The sequence below is a fragment of the Neopelma chrysocephalum genome, unplaced genomic scaffold (genome assembly GCF_003984885.1).
Source record: "Neopelma chrysocephalum unplaced genomic scaffold, ASM398488v2 Primary Assembly neopelma1_123, whole genome shotgun sequence".
In the NCBI taxonomy this organism is placed as follows: domain Eukaryota; kingdom Metazoa; phylum Chordata; class Aves; order Passeriformes; family Pipridae; genus Neopelma; species Neopelma chrysocephalum.
The window spans coordinates 1,272,961-1,290,134 of record NW_020897785.1 but is presented as its reverse complement, the minus strand read 5'-3'; the positions used below and the strand labels follow the sequence as shown (position 1 = coordinate 1,290,134).

At 40.3% G+C, this 17,174-nt stretch overlaps 1 protein-coding gene across 1 annotated transcript in view; it reads right to left on the bottom strand.

The window, feature by feature from the left end:
* The window catches only part of KIF13B (kinesin family member 13B), a 128,412-nt gene that overhangs the window by 70,775 nt on the left and 40,463 nt on the right, over positions 1-17,174 (bottom strand). The window contains 7 exon segments of the mRNA XM_027697776.1: positions 305-417; positions 2,124-2,258; positions 3,583-3,670; positions 4,059-4,239; positions 4,856-4,948; positions 6,590-6,650; positions 8,158-8,173. Coding sequence (XP_027553577.1) covers positions 305-417; positions 2,124-2,258; positions 3,583-3,670; positions 4,059-4,239; positions 4,856-4,948; positions 6,590-6,650; positions 8,158-8,173 — 687 coding nt within the window.

The following is a 17,174-nucleotide window of genomic DNA, read 5'->3' as shown; positions in this document are numbered from 1 at the left end:
AGAGAAAGAGAGAAAGAGAGAAAGAGAGAAAGAGAGAAAGAGAGAAAGAGAGAAAGAGAGAAAGAGAGAAAGAGAGAAAGAGAGAAAGGAAGAAAGGAAGAAAGGAAGAAAGAAAGGAGGAAAGAAAGAGAGAAGGAAAAAGAAAGAAAGAAGGAAAGAAAGAAAGAAGGAAAGGAAGGAAGAAAAAGAAAGAAAACTGACTACAAGAGCTTATTTTGACTTTAGCCTATTTTCCAAGTAGGCTGTATTTAGCAGCCATGATTGTACTGATAAAAAAGGAAAATAAATAATCTCAAAGCCTTACTTGTTAATGTTGCTTCCTTCTTTCAGCCTGTCCCCTGCAGCACCAGTCTTAGTTGCCCTTTCACTCCCTGCTAAGTCCACCAGGCTCAGCTTGCCCACCTTCTCACCTGATGTCTGGGGAAGGAACCAGAGAACAGCCACTGTTAGTTTACTTATTTTAAGTCACATAGTTTGATGTATTCTCCAACAAGAATCAAGCTTCATTTTTTGGTGTAGACTCTTGTTCCAACACCTTTGAGAACTGTTGGGCTTGAACAGTGGCCTGTGCTAACTCACCACCTGCTGCTTCAGAAACCACTGAATGATCTGAAGCAAAGTCTGGGACACCAATATCTTCAAAACATCTCAGAAATCTCCAGAGGACAGGTACACAGGGCACATTAGTGAAGTGTTAAACCATGAAAAACGCAGAGTTACTACAGAGAAAGGAGTCATAACCAGGGACGTGGGGTTTACAATCCCACCTTGAAAACAGCCTCCTAAAAATCTCAGATTTTATACCAGTTTTCTTCTGTTTTCCAGAGACTAAGAATGACCACGACAAGCAGCAATAATTTATGAAAATTATTACAATTGCAAAGTCTCTTATATCCTTCTCAGCCTCCTGGAACGCAATCCAAGCTATGAGAGTATTTAAACCTGTAATACAGATTTTGTTACAAATCCTTTTATCTCATTTGACCCAAAATGACACTGTGAAACACTCCATGAATTTCCTACGTCAATCTGAAGAGCCAACTGCCTTTGAGAACAGCTTGCTCACATCATGTTCTTCTGCAGCATCTGCAACTTCAGCATCTCAGTATCACAAAGCGCGACGTTCCCTTAAATGAATGGGATAATCAGAATCAATGTGCTTTCAAAAATGTTACCCTGAGCCTCTCAAAATATGGTGTGATCATCAAGCCATAGGGAAATGTGTCATTTCCAGGGCTGAAAGGACCAGCAGGTGGGAAAACAGAGAAATCTGTCCCAGAAGCTCACACAGTGGTCACTGGAAGATGCAGAAAAGATGGACAGCCAGGACAACCACCTTGCATCCAGGCTGAGCAGGACCACCCAAAAACTAAGTGTGATGAGCCTGCAGCACAGCCACAGCAAAGGTGGAGTGAGAAACTTTGGAAAATCCAGGAGTTCAGCACTGTATGATGCTGATTTGAAGTGCAAAGGGGGAAAAAAAATCCAAATAAAGAACGAGGGAAATGATGTGGATAAGAAGATCAGTGGAAACTGAGAAACAAGGAGGAAAAAAGTCCAAATGCTCATTATCTTTTTCCAATATATTCAATATTCAGGCACATACATCTCTTAGATTTGCTCCATGGACACTCAAATTTTCTCCAAGGCTTTGAAAGTATTAAAGAATTGCCCAAGAACAGAATCTATCAACAAAGTTTAAAGATACTTATTTCAATTGAATTTTATCAGCATGTTCTGTGAGGGACTAAATAATATTGACATTATGTATTTCACACGCCCCTCCGAGGCATATTTTTTTATAAGGAAACATAAAGAAAAATATTCTCACATTTAAATGTCTTTTAGATATTTAATATATACACATAAAATATTAATGGCACACAATGCAAAATGTTTGAAATCAGTAATTTTTTTTCTATTTAGAAAATTGATGATTTATATATATTTGCATGAAATAACCTGAGGGACACTCAGGTGTTCTTCTATTTTTTCATCCACACATTCTGTCTTTAATATGTCCTACACACTGCTTCCTAAAAGGAAGTGTTTCTTTTCTATGAAACACATTAAAGAAACATATCCATGCTTGACATTTGGACCTTGTAAGTTGTTTTTCTTACCCCTGATTGTACGTCATAGAGCGTGTGGGTGAGGATAATCTTGAACACTGCGTGGGACCGACTGCTCTCCTCGTTCATGTTGGTTGCAGCCACTGTTCGGGATTTGTTGCCCTCAGACATCAAGGACTCGATGTCCTAGAGACAATTTTCACAGCCAGGAGAATATCTGCATTAACATTCTTCTCAATTATCCACAAAAATAATCTCATTTTGGTAAAATACAGCATTTTCTCATAAGTTTCCCACTGTTTATTCATAAAACGTGAGGGGTAAAATGTTGTGATCTCTCCTTTAAAGCCTAGAAATTACAGAGTCGTGACACTCCCCGACATAGATATTAAATTATCATCAAAATTATGCACCTGCCTGCAGACAGAAATACTCAAAACCAAAGAAAGGAGTGAGGAAACAGCAATCCACATTTGAACTCTGTAACACTTTAGCCTCAGTTGTCAGACACGTGTTCTTGGAATCTGGAATACTGAAAGGAGGCTCAAAGGTTTATAAAACAGAACCAGGCTGAACAGGTCATTATATTCCTCCAAGTTTTAAAAGTTATAAAGTTTTTAGATATGTTAAGCTGTGATACTTGAGGAAGGTGCAGGCCCCTCCTTCAGGGTTTTACAGTTAAAACTTCAGTCTTGGGCTTAACTTTTGTTTCTGCATCTCTGCCTGGGTGATGCTAAAACAACTCAAAAAACAGTCAAACAACAGACCACCACAGACCATTTTGACTCCAAATGCTGGATTACACAAAGCTGCTGGGCAACATGGAAAGGCAAAGCATGAAATGTGTCTTGATTTAGCAGAAACCACCAAGGAGTGGTAAATGAACACCTGGAGAAACTGCAATAGGAGGGATTGCACCATTTTCACGTTTTGGTGACGATTTAATTTCATGACAGAACTGCATCCCTTATTTATCTATTTTTCCCACAGTACACTGATGCTTCTTAAAAAATAGGGCATTTTTTGAATGCATATATAAACATTTACTATCCAGCAAGCAAGTTCGGTGTGATGTTCTCAAATATTTGCTTTGTAAACAACCATTAGTTTATAATTCCACTGTGTGCTACTGGGAGGGGAAATTATTAGACTAGAGCATGACAGCCAAAAAGTGACACAGTGGGTACTGAGATCCTGTCTCTGCTAAATCCTGGCTCTGTAATTAATCACAGAACACTTTCTCATGACAGCATACACTCATCTTAAGTCTGGGAGGAAATGTGTTTCATTAAATAGCTGAACTACTTCCAGAATTATTGAATAGTACAGGATGAAGTGAGTTTCTGCTCTTAACCCTGTTCTCCCCAGGGATCACAACACGACAATCCTCAGCTCTCTTGCTCTAAAATCCACAGTGATGAGGAGCAGCTTAACAGTTCTGTCCTGCTTAGGGGACAGTACCCTGGTGTTCAGGATGTCAACACAAGCCTTTCATAAAATTGATCCTTACCTTGTAGCTAGCAACAGCTAGTTTGGATAGGCCATCTACGTAAGGGCCATAAACACTGTGTTCTCTAACCTTTAATGACTGACGGCTTCTGGTTGGGGAAAAAAAAGGTATTTATAAGCACACGACTGACTTGAGACAACATTTACACAAAGTCAATTCTCACTGACAGATCTCAAACAGGATGGTCTCACAGATACTGTAATAAAGCACAGAACATGGACTATAATGCAAACAAAAAAGCCTTATGTCTACATGTAAAAAGCTGGCACAGACAGTTTTGTCACTCCATAAAAGGTGGCATTAGGGCAAATTTACTCCAAGCTTTTAGCCCTGCTACTTTATTTTGATTTAAAATGAGAGGATGCTGAAACCAGGAAGCAGCAAATGCCTTGGATGGGATCCATTAAGGCAAACTGGTTATGGAAAGAGAGAGTGGGACAACATTCTACAGTGCTGATCACACACAGGTTACTTACCCTTTTGGGTCAAGGAGATCTCTGACTTTCTCATTGTATATCTCCATGTAGGACACTTCCACTTTGAAACTCTGCTCTTCATTTTCCTCCTTCTGCGCTCTTTCAAAGAGTCCACTGCAAAGTTTAGGGATTAATCCAGGCTGGTCAGCAGTCCCCATCATTGTGTATGATTTTCCAGATCCTGTGTGAGGGAATCTATGATTAGTGTACATGCAACAAGGGTTCTTGCTGGGCAGAATATTGATAGGAAATAGAAGAGGTTAAAAAGTTAATTAATATAATTCAGTGAAAGATTATTTGTTCAGTTTTCTACTTTAAAGTAACCAGAACACCACTGAGCTAAAGGCTATTTAATTAAAAGGAAAACGAGAAATTTAGTTCCGACTGCTGGAGAAGACTTTTTCAGGCAGATAAAGTAAATCACACCCCACTAACATCCACTGATGGGCCACAGTGAGAAAACTCTTCATGTTACTCTTTAAATATCACATTTAAAATGACAATTCAAGATCATTCCAACTGCAGAGGCAGAAAATCTGAGCGATGCTCCGAACTCAAGGACAACCAGGTCATTCCAAAGATCATAATCTAAACTGTGAGAAATAAGGGTAGCCAGGAAAACAAAATCTTATTTCTTATCCTGCTCACCTCATATCTGATGTTAGAGGAGAGAAAAACATTTCTTATCTACATTAGAAAGCATTTCTCCTGGAACAATGTCACAACAGGCACGAAAAGAGTCTCCAGGACAGTAACACCTTTTGAGGGAAGAATATTTTTGCTTATCTGGGACTTACCCGTTTGCCCGTAGGCAAAGATACAAGCATTGTAGCCTTCAAAGGCATTCTGAAGAATATTCTCCCCAAGGCACTTGAAAACAACATCTTGACCTAAAAAATAAAACACAAGGGCGAACATTGTAACACAGCAAGAGATATTTGTCCCTTGGTTTGGAATCTTCAAAGATTACGTTAAAGCAGTTGGTGTTTTCCTGCTTTTGTTGCCTAAATAACATCCAGTGTTTGCTCCCTGGACAGGAGCAAGTCCATCAGCACCACAAGATGCTTCTGTAAAAATCTGAAATTATCATGCACATACCTGTATGTGTTAAAAGCAACACCCTATTGATGTTACACTCCAAAGTTTTATCAGCAGAGAATCTGCTGCCACCTGCAGAATTTAATCCACTTGTGAATGACACCCCCTCAAAATATACTCTACCTGTACATTTTAATGACAGTCAGTTGATTTTATTCTAAGGGAATGAGTAGAGCACAGGATAATTTTACTGTATAAGATATTAAATAATACTATGAGGAGATTTTTGCAGAGAAGAAATCACAACTATGTGGAAGATACGGACAAGTACAGGATATGCATCAGCAAAATATAGGGTGTATCACTTCTTTTGTAATGCAAATTTGAGCTTTTCAGATCTTTTTCCACGCAGAGGAAGAAAGGCTTAAAATGTTTGAGTAGTATCTATTTAAAAAAAAAAAAATCTCTATTTTGAGAATTTCTTTTATAAGCAGAGGAACAAGACATGGCAGAAATTTATAGACTGAAAGTCCTCTCAAATAATTTAATGTTCCTTTAAGCTCTTCCTTTTTTCTTATTGAAGTTCATATCTTTATATCCAAGTCCATGCTAAATTCCCCATAAAGTTCACTAATAGCTGGGCCAAGCTAAGCACAGTGACATGGTTTTGGACCAAACCCTTCCACTGTATAACAGACCATAATATAAGTTATATAGGCACCTCCACCAGTTTGAGAAACAAAATATATACCTGCCTATGTATGGTTGCAAGTGTCACATTTTTCTCAGTTCCTTGATTAATTATTGTTCATTAGCTATTTGTTAAAGAAATAAAAATCAAGAAGTGGATGCTCCTTTGATTTTTCTTGTGATTTTTTTGAAAATAAAAAGTAAAAAGCTCAACTGTTCCCAAATTTTAAAAGATAACACGTGTGAAAGGAATAGATGACAAGAGTGTTAAGTCTAAATATATGTCATAATTTACCATAATTATTTGCCAAAAGGAGTTATAATAATATATAGAAAACTTTTCATTAAATACACTGCACATTCTCACCTGAGCATCTGAATTCACATTGTCTATATTAAATTAGGCTTTTATTAATATTGCATTATTAAGTTGTACTGTGATGCCAAACTCCCATCAGCACTGTGAAACCTGAAACTACACATAGCAATGCTCCTCAAGTATTGAAAATAAATGGTTTTGATGCTTTTACAACGATGGACTTGGAAAAGTACTTCAAATAAAGTTGTAAATATGAGTAACCCATCAAGGTGATGGATTTCTCCATTCCCTACACTGCAAATGGGTGGCAGTGCCCATTGCTGTTGTCAGAAACAGAAGTGATTGAAGATTTCCCTTTTCCTTTTGACAATAAACAGTCATATAGGGGACAGCATCTTTTCCATATGGCCTGTGCCCTGTAGCAAAGACTCTATTTTAATCAGATCATTCCCACTTGGAGACAAGAAGCCACAATAAATATTACCTGCATATTTTTCTTTGACAGATTCATCCATAGACCAAAAGCAGTGATCATAAGCAAACACCTGTAGGGAGACAACCAGGACACCTCATAAAATCTGCTGCCAAATCAAACACATTATCCAAATTTTGACATTCTGAACATAATACACATTCCCACAGAATTACTCATTTTCTTGAAGCCTAAACAAACACTTCATCTTCCTGTGTGCTTCTACTTGCTCCTTGTTTGTGTTTCTGCCTTTCTGTGCCAATCCCATTCCCTGCTCTCCAAAAGCTCTCCATGTGCCAACCGAGTGGATGTCAAGGAGCACTGAGTATCTCCCTTTAAACCCATCCTTGCAATTCATTTTTCACAAGAGTTTCTATTTTGCAAACTGACAGATGTCCTCAAGCTGTTTCTGCCTCCCATCTCCCCGTGTCTCTTGTCTGCATAAATTAAAAACAAGCCTTAGGGTTGCAACCTCTTCCCAATACAAGAGGAGCGTGTATTTGTTCATATACCATGACATACCAAAGCAGTCATCACAGCCTAATATTTGTAAAGAATAATATAAAACAAATTAGTTTTATCATGAGAGGAGTAGCACTATAATCTCCTTCAACAGGAAAGTTTTGATTTTGTGGTAAATCCATCAAAAAGGTCCACAGGCACCTTTCATCCTAAAAGCTGACCTGAAATAAGACAATGCATATTTTGGGACAGATGTTTGTCAAAACAGCTCCTCTGGGTATGCATTTGCAAGGGAAAAAAATTAATTAGGGTTATGTCTGACCTACATTCACACAGGCAAAATTTACTCTGTAGGATGCAGGAAAAGGGAAGTGAAATGTGGGGTTCTTTGGCTGTGGATTTCCCCTCTAAGCTCAGTGGAAGCTGCTCTTTCCCCTTTGGATGTCCTGCATTGCAACCCACATTTATGAAAATGCTTACTGTAGCAAAATCCTTGAAATTTAAATAACTTATCTTCAAAAATACATTTTTTTCCCCATACTACACGATGTCCAAGCACAAAGAGATAAAAGTGGTTATTTTATATCCTCTAACTGAGGAGACAACAGCTCGTTTATTTAAAAGGAAGGTGTTTTTTTTTTTAACTTTGAATTTATTTTACAAATAAATGTATTATTTAAACATTTTATGTCTTCAGAACATTTAGTAAAACATCCTTGGCTACATGACCACATGAATAAAGTGAACCCTGATATGCCAGGGCAGGGAGAGACGTCTTCAAACCAAATACAAGTGATGGGATCGTAAGAAAAAAAAACGAGTTTGCTTTAACACAAACACCAAAAAATGCTTCTAAAAGCCCACAAAGAACAAGTATCTTCCATTCACAGCCTGCAATGCTGAGTGTGGATGTTCTCATTTGTTCCTCTGACTCATTTTTTGGCACAGGCTGTTCAGAGCTTTTCTGCAGCAAGGAGATGCTTCAAGTTTCTTACTCAACAGCTGATCAATGGCAGAGCTGGTTTTCAAAATGCTTTTAATATTTGGATAACCCAAGAATAAATAAAGTGATAGGACAATTTTCACACACTGATACAACCTGCAATAAAAGCCCTTACCTTTGGGTGGCTCCTACTGTTCCCCAATGCATCAGGAGCAGAAAGGATTTGGTACAAGGTCAGGGGAAGAAAAGAAAAAGAAAAAACAGAAACAAGGTCTGTTAGTTGTGATTTTAACTTAATTATGTTTTCATTAATCACTAAAATGCTGCATTTTAAAAGTTCATTTTTCTCCTCAGATCTCTCCTTGCTTACAGATCCCAAGTCATTTCACAAACCTTTTTAGGAGCAAGATTTGAGATCCTGCTCTAAGTTGGCTTTAAATTCAAACCAACTGATTTTCCTCATGCTGCCACCACCTCTTCCCTGTTCTCTCACAGGTTTATTTTTGTTGTGACAGCTCTCTCTCTCTCTCTGAGTGTCACTGCCTCTTAAAAAAACAAAGTACCCATGCAACATAAAAATTTCCAAAACCACTTGAACAGGAACTTCAGGAGTGTTATTCAAGAGGAAATTTCAGAGTCCAACCCTTGGGCTTGCCCAGCTCAGCTCTCTCACAGTTGCTCAGACAGCAGAGCAAACATTTGCTTCCCTAAAAGAATGAGCAGAGAACAGCAATTCCTCTCATCTGTTCTGTGCAGAATTTAAAAGTTTGGGGGTTTTTGTTTGTTTTTGAACAACGAATACAAAATCACTGGAGTGACCTTTCAAATAACAGCACAGCATCAGTCAGTGCCCCGATCCAGGTTATGCACGTCAGAGACTGGAAAAAAAGCAGTAAACATACAACAAACCACTGATATTTTCCTTGTCCTGGACCTTCCACGTGACATTAGGAAACTCTTGACATCAGTAACGAGTAAAGTCTTGTGACAAGCAACACTGATTCCTTTTGAACGGAGCAGGAGAAAGACGTGGGAGCCATACAAGATTACTCTCAGAAGTCTTGCTGCTCATATGGGTTGAGAAATGAGCTTAAAAATAGTAATTTCGTCATTGCCCCTCAAAAATAATTATTTATTGAGCCCATCACCTCTCTTTACTCATGCCTGGATCTACTGTGTGTTATGTGTGTGACAGACCAGGAATGATGGTGACTTTGGAGAGCCGTCGGCATGACCTGCTCTGCAGGATGATTATTTAAGTCAAGGTCACCCCATGTCACAGGGTCATTCATGTCAGCAAGAACAACATGTCCCCTTTTCCCCTGCCATCTGGATCAGTTGGAATAAAAGCTCTCCCAAGGTCCTTGGCAGCACGTTTGGTGTGGACTGTTGCAGATGCTCCTGGGTGGGACGTAGATAAGGAGGTGTATTGAGGGAATCTCCTCCACCAGGGCTTTGATCCAGACACAGGAGACACCAGAGAGCCCTTCTGGATTCTTCTATGAGAGACACAAGAGCATTTTCGTGGCTTTCTGTGCTCCACAGAGCATTTTGCTGAAGGACTGTGCTGGAAACTGCTAAGTGGCTTTTTGGGGAGCTCCTGCTGACAGGGAAAGTTAGTTCCTATGCCTACAGGACGAACATTATTGTTGTAAAATAAAGAGAATAACAAGCCTGGATTCAGAGTTTGAGTTTAGCACTCAGAGATATGACTGCTTTTCATTCAAGCAGCTGTGCTCACATTCCTCAGCCCAATTCCAAGGCAGGATTATATTGTGACAATGCAGTTGATCTTTCCAGCCCTCAGTAGGGGATGTATTATTGAGTATTTGGGTTAAAACAGCAATAAGGATCTAATCTGAGAAGTTCTATCACATATCCAGTTTTAAGAGGATGGATTATGCTGGGTTATGTATCATTGAGCTTAATTTAAGGCGTTTAGTCTGAACTAAGTATCTCATTTTCTCTAGAGCTGCACAAACACATAAAACCACGTCTCTGGTCTTGCTTAATCCAAACGTGAGCCCTAAGAAACCCAGTGTACAGAATTTAGGATACAGCACAGCTACACAGGGCTCTGTTCCGTGCACTTTTGACCATGAAGAGAATAAATGGGACAAATGTTTCCCCAAGGAAAGCATTAAGGGTGCAGCCTGCATGGCACAGCATTGTGCTGTGCACACACCAACCCATTAACGGTGCAGCTGCGTGCTGGGCCCACAAACCCATGAAAAGATTTCCAGCCTGATCCTAAATCCCTTGGGAAATGAACAGATAGGGAAATAGGGCACCCACAGCAGGCTCTTTAGCTACAAAGACACACTGGGAGTGCTGGGTGTTTGTGCCCAAGTGCATCACCACAGTCCATCCCACGGGTGATGAAAAGGTAAAGACTAAGAACAGCATCACCTACAGAGCAGGGAAGTGTCTCCTACAAAAAACATGGATAACAGCAATGCTTGCAAAGAACAAGGAGGTGATTCTTCCCCCCTACTCTGCTCTTGTAAGACCCCACCTGGAGTCCTGTGTACGGTTCTGGTGCCCCCGACATAAGAAGGACATGGAACTGTTGGAGCAAGTCCAGAGGAGGCCACGAAGTTGATAAGAGGACTGGGGCACCTCCCCTGTGGAGACAGGCTGAGAAAGTTGGGGCTGTTCAGCCTGGAGAAGAGAAGGTTGTGTGGACACCTCAGAGCAACTTTCCAGAATCTGAAGGGCCCTCAAGGGAAGCCAGAGAGGGACCCTTTGTCAGGAACTGTAATGAGAGGACAAGGAGTAACGGGTTCAAATGGAAGAGGGGAAAGTTAGGTTAGATATATGGAATAAATTCCTGGCTGTGAGGATGGGGAGGCCCTGGCACAGGTTGCCCAGAGAAGCTGTGGTTGCCCCATCCCTGGAAGTGTTCAAGGAAAAGTTGGACGGGGCTTGGAGCAACCTGGGATAGTGGAAGGTGTCCCTGCCTATGGCAGGGGGTTGGAATGAGATGATCTTTCAGGCCCTTTCCAACTCAAAGCATTCTGTGATTCCATGATTTCCTACGGATAAGGCCAAGAAACCCCAGAGAATCCCAACACTGACAGCTTGTAATGAATAGTAAAGAACCATGAGTAGTTCTAAAGCAGCAAAGGTCACTACAGTTGTGTCCCTGCAAACTGCTCACACCAGAGCCATGTCCAAACCAGTGTCTGCAGGGCAGGGAGGGAAAAGGAGCACATCAGGACTGTGATGGTCTCCAAGGATGCTGCCATTCCGAGGGACAGGCAGGACTGGCTGTGGCTCCTTGGCTGACAGCCAACAATTCACATCTATCTCGGCTGCGGCAGAAACAGCCAGGACAGGAAGGGAAAACTTATCTTTTAGCTACTGAAGGATGTCACTGAGATGTTTTCAGCTACTTGTTTTCACCTGGATCCAGACTGACAGGACTCTCTTTTGCCAGCTCCCCTCTTTTATCTCTTCTCAGCTCAATGTCAAACAGAAGCAGGGGGAGTCTAATGTATCTGATTTGATTCTAAAATTAAAAAGGGAGAAAGAACACTCTAAAACAATCACCTCCATTTAACACTATTTTATTTTTGGTCTTTAAGGTCCCTTCCAACTCAAACCCTTCTGTGATTCCATGAATATATCTGCTGTTTTGAGACTGAATTGAAGTCTGAGTAACCATTTCTTTTTAAACTACCTCTTATACCATGTAAATGTGTCCAGGTCAAGCTTTTTGATCACATGCTGGTGGCCCCACAAATCTCAGGCACAGTATAAAAAGATGGATAAAATGAGAGTAGGTCCCAGCTGAGACCATCAGTGTATGTGCAATATGCTTCTGTTTCTTTAAAGAAGAGAATAATTAAATTATATATTCAAACACAATAAAACTCCTCTGTTCAATAACAGTGATTAGTGGCATTTTAATAAAACACCAGATCAGTTTTTCCCTGTTCAAAAGGGGAAGGAAGGTATAATGAGCTTAAGTACATCTGAGATTTTGCAAATCTCATGGGGAAAACACTCCAGCAGATGAGCAGAGGTGAACCAAGCCTGGGAAGAGACAAGGACAGCTCAGCCCTTATCTCTTCTGTCTGGCTGACCCCACAGCTCCCAGATAGCAGCCAGCTGGCAAATCAGCACATGCTCTAAATCAGTCACAGCACATCTCCCTTCTTGTCTAAATCAGAAACGGGCAGATGGGGCAAAGGGAGGAGAAAGGTGGGAGGTGGCAAGGCAGGAAGCAGGGAAAAGAGGCACAGAGGCTGTAGGACATGAGCTGACACGCCGGGCATGGGTTTTCTCCTCTGTATTTTGTTGAAAAAGAACATTTCCTGTGCCAACAGCGACTGCAACAACATCCAAACTATACATTTGTCTGATACTGCCCAGTGGCACAAGGCTATGATGGATTTATGGGGCTGAAACATAACCTTTTGTCATTTTCAGAAGGTTCTGGAATAGCAAAATATAATATGAATTTGAAGGTTAAAAAAAAAAAAGAGAGAGGGAACAATTCCAACTATGAAAATCTCAGCAAATCTCCAAAAATTCTTATTGCTTTCCACTTTCAATCTTCCATAACCATTGCAAAAACAAGCATATCAAATTCCAGTGTAATTAGTGCTATTTTATGCCCTTCAGCAGGAGCTGCTTGGCAAAAACTCTAGAAGGTAGCTAAAAATACAACTAGAAAAACATACTGAGGGGCAAAAACTCCTTGGGGCTCAGCAGGGAAAGGTGTTGGTGTCTCCCAGAGATCACTCCATAAAGCCACATCTTTCTGCTCCCAGCTGAGTTAGTTTGCCTTAAATCAACTCATATTCACACACATTTTATTTAAAGTAAAGTTGGCATCCTGTGTCACATTAATTTACCCTTCAGATTCAGGAACAGCTCCACTTTGTAGGAAGTTCACTCTTTTGAAGTTTGCACAGATATAGTCCAAACCACTGCACTTCTGATAGTTTTAAATCCAGGATCAGGGGGACTGTTCATACCCCACAGATCCTGTTATAACACTCACAACCCATGATGCCTGCTCCGTGCTTCCAGGGGAATTTGGAAGGCAAGTGCCATGTTGCAACTGCACCTAAGTGCCCAAGGGAATTACAACACAAAAGGAAAAGCAGCCTCAGATTTGCTTGTGGTATCAAATCAAAGGAAAAACTCCAGTGCAGCACCTAAAGGACAAATGTCCCATGGTCTCCAGAGGTCCCTTCCGACCTCAGCCATTCAGGAATTCTGGGATTTTATGAATTATATGTTGCAGATAGGAGTAGAATAACTACACCAGGTTCTGACACACACAACTTTATCATATATCAGATATTCCCTGAAAGCAAAGAACTGCTGCTACGCTGGGCAGAGTTAGTTGTTCCCACAGATCTCTCCTTCCTTCCTTCCTTCCTTTCCCTGGCTAAGTACGGCCCAAAATAGTACCTGCATGGAAAACCATAATGTTTCACTGCTTTTGTGGCTCCTGTACACTGTTTTCATGGAATCACAGACTGGAAGGGACCTTAAAAGTCATCTTGTTCCAACCTCCACCGTACTACAGGAGCTTCCAAGGCTGGAGAAGCTGGTAAGTGCAGCAGGAATTACTGAAGAGCTCTGGCACCAGCAAGTCTCAAGGCCAACAACTTCAGGCACGCAAAAAACCACCAGGAAGATCCTGCATTTGTCTGAAGTTTGGGAGCCCAGTTATTTTGCTGAAGCAGATCCTTTAATTAGCAGTTCGTGTTACGGTTTTATTCTGTATGAATAAAGAATCCAGAATAAGGTATTTCGAAGACCCAGCAGTTAGAAAAGCCACTGCAATGGTCAGAGTTTTATTGTTTAAATTTCAGCTGCAGAATTTCTTGCCTGGCATTAAAAAAAAAAAGCCAGCCAACAGTGAAATAAAATGTAGACAATAAATTTCATTATTTTACGAACACAGACATAATTAAAAGACAGTGGTTTGACAGCTGATAAGGAATAGTAGAATTAATTGAGAAGCTCTTTCCTCTCTTTCTGCATATCAGACAGATACAACTTGCACCACATTTTGCTGCTGCCAGGTGTACAATGAGAGGAAAAGTCAACTAAATCAAGTTCGATCACTTCAAGCTTCTAGAAATCCATTTTCCCAGAACATTTCAGACTGTAAAGTGCTTCAGGGTATTGGGTTTAACAGTTTATAAATGCTCTTTCCCCATTTTTACACCTAGGCCAAGTGGTAGCAAAATGCTGAGTCCCACCAGACTCCAATTTTGGAGGATATCCTCCAATTAATACTATTCTTAGGGAGTCTCAATTTTACTTCCACAGCCGTACTGAGTTCTCTGGGAAAAAAAACAAATGCCCTATTTGAGCATGAGATTTTTTGCAATCAGAAACAGCCTCTTTAAAACAAAATCCCAAAATACATTAAAAAAAAAAAAAAGGCAGCATGTGAAAAAGCATGCACAGTTCAAAGCCTAAACTTGTGTAGCTCAAAGGAACAAAGGTAATCACTGTTCCTTGGAAAATTCCTCCAGAGCTCCAAGGCATTCCAGGCGTAGTTGGCGGTTACTTAGTTTCTACTGACAAAACTTAATTTTTGCCAGCTCACTCAAAACAAAACAAAACAAAACAAAAAAAAGGCCCTAAAACCCCCAAGAACTCGGGCTGAGCAGCAGCTTTGTGGGTTTGGGGTATTTTGTACCGGGAGCTAAATTTTCTGTATTGTTGGTACAATAATCTGCTTAGGCCTGACCACATTCAAACGGTGCATGGATCCCATAAAGCTGCTGTTATGACAAGGGGATTACAACTTTATCCTTTTGTTTGTAAATACTTGGATGTCGGGATACTATTGTGCTCTAGAGAATGTTTGGTGAACAGCCAGTCCCCAAACTTTCAATCGCTATTGTTAATTGCAATATTTTTTAATAGAGGAGGATGCAGCCACCTTTTTATAACCACGGGAGGGAGAGGGGGAAAAAATGCCCCCTCGTGATGTGGCAGCTGATTAACTCCTCCTGTAGATCCCAAATGGAAAACAATGGCAGGTGGAGCAGCACATGTGTGTCTGGAATATACAGGTGTCCAGGAAAATATATGATAATCTATATATGATAATCTTGTCCTACAGCATCAACACACACAGCATTTCACATCCAGGATATCCTTCAGCTGAGCCACTGTCACACAGGATTAATCCCAGAATTATCTACTGGGCACTACAGAAAGCAAAGGGTTGGCACTAAAAGGAATTATTAAAATACCCACACAAGGCACAGGATAAATATAAAGTTGGAGAACTCAGAAAGGAGAATTCTATTTCAGGCTACCAAATCATGGGGAAGCATTTTGGAGAAAAACCTCCACACCTGGTTGGATAACTAGTGGGATAACTGTGCAGAAAAGCCTTCTGATGTGGATATAATTACAAGCTGTAAGGATCCTTTCAGTATTTTACAGAAATTTGTATTTTACAGAAGAAAACTGTGTTTTCCCAAGGCTTTTTTTTTCAGTGGCACAACAGAGTCTGTACAAACAGTGGCTGTGTGAGGATATCTGGGCCATTAGAATTAGTCATCATACTTATAATTAGAAAAAAAACCCCAAACACTTAATGGTGTGGCTGTAAGAAGGAGGAAACAAGCTCAAGAGGTCAGAGTTTGACATCTTATTCTGAATTCTTCAGGATTATCATCAGAGCTACCCCAAACACCCATCACAGCACCCAATAGCTGATTCTGTAGTTCCCTTCTCCCACAAAAAAATCCCACAGAAAACCCTTTTGGCTGTGATATTAGGATCTAATTGCTGGGTTTTATTTCTTACTAAACTATTACCTGAAAACATACACGTGCAGAACCTTAAACTCAGAAGTGAGGGTTGTTTTGAGAGGATGTTCGTTTTTAAAAAGCATTTTCTTATCCAAGTCCATAACTTTCAGTCTGTCTCCTTCCCTTTCCCCACTTCATTTCCAAGAGGATCCAAGACTCCCAGTCCAAGGTTTTGTTAACCCTAGTTCCAGGCAATATAGTGAATTAATGTGCAATTAATACAGAAACAGTGTTATGAATCCTCAATTTGAGAACAGCTACAATGCTGAATTTTAAGGATTTTTAGGTTTTTCATAGGCAAGTCGACAATTCCTCATGCAACACAAGCTGCAACTTGTCTTAAAGCAAAGTTACAAGTTAAAAACATTACTACAAGGACTCCAACTCAGGGAAACAAATGGTTCACTGTGATTATTCAGAAAATTTTGGTAATGTTTTCTATTTCTTTTAAATAGGCACTAACTCCCTCTAAACACAGTGTGTAGAAGAGGTGTCTCCTCTGCTCAAGTGTCTCTGAGCACTTGCTAATTCTCTGCCTACTCTCCTTCCACTGAATTATTTACACCATGAAGAAGCTCTGTAGTATAACATCTACAAACAGACATTTTTTGACATCTCTAAAGAACTTTCAGTCATTTATCTCATGACTGTCTGTGCAATTTGTGTTAGATAATCACACAGACCCCAACTCAGGAGACACCTTCCAGCTTGGAGGCCTAAATATTAAGTCAAATTACTTCCTTCACCATCTTTTTTGGTTCCACAAGTCTGCCTTGTCTCCAAGTGAAGAACAACACCCTCCTTCTCTTTGGAAAGGGTGATGTCTCTTTGAGGAGACGTGGACTCAGTTCTGTGACTTCTTTAACACATCCACCAGGCATTAAAGCAAGTAGAAAATGTTTGAAGTGGCTGCAGTTCAAAAGACAACATTGTTGTGGCCACATTTCGTAAAGGAATCAATCCTAATGGGAGGGGTTTGTATATACACAGTGTATTTATGAGATTGGAAATTTCACTGGATATCCAGTCACTCTTTGAATCTCAGTGCAGTTTCAGCACCACTGGGTCTTCAGTCGATGAAGAAGGAAGGTCTGGGCACATGCATGGGACCAAAATTTATATATCTGAGCTATTTTTGGTGTGTCCAGAACCAGGAGAGTGTTATTCTTATGTGGTAGGTCTATCCATAGCCTGTTTTGGATCCAACTCCAAATGAGGGACTCCAACAGTATTTAAACCCACCCACACACTGGAAACCACAAATGATGTTGGTCTAATGGTGCACAGGGAAGAGGGAGAAGATAAGAGCTGCAGGCAAGAAGGGTTGCTCATTAGCATAAAAAAGTCATTTGTCTTGGCTCCTAAGTTCATTAACTGCCTGAATTTCCTC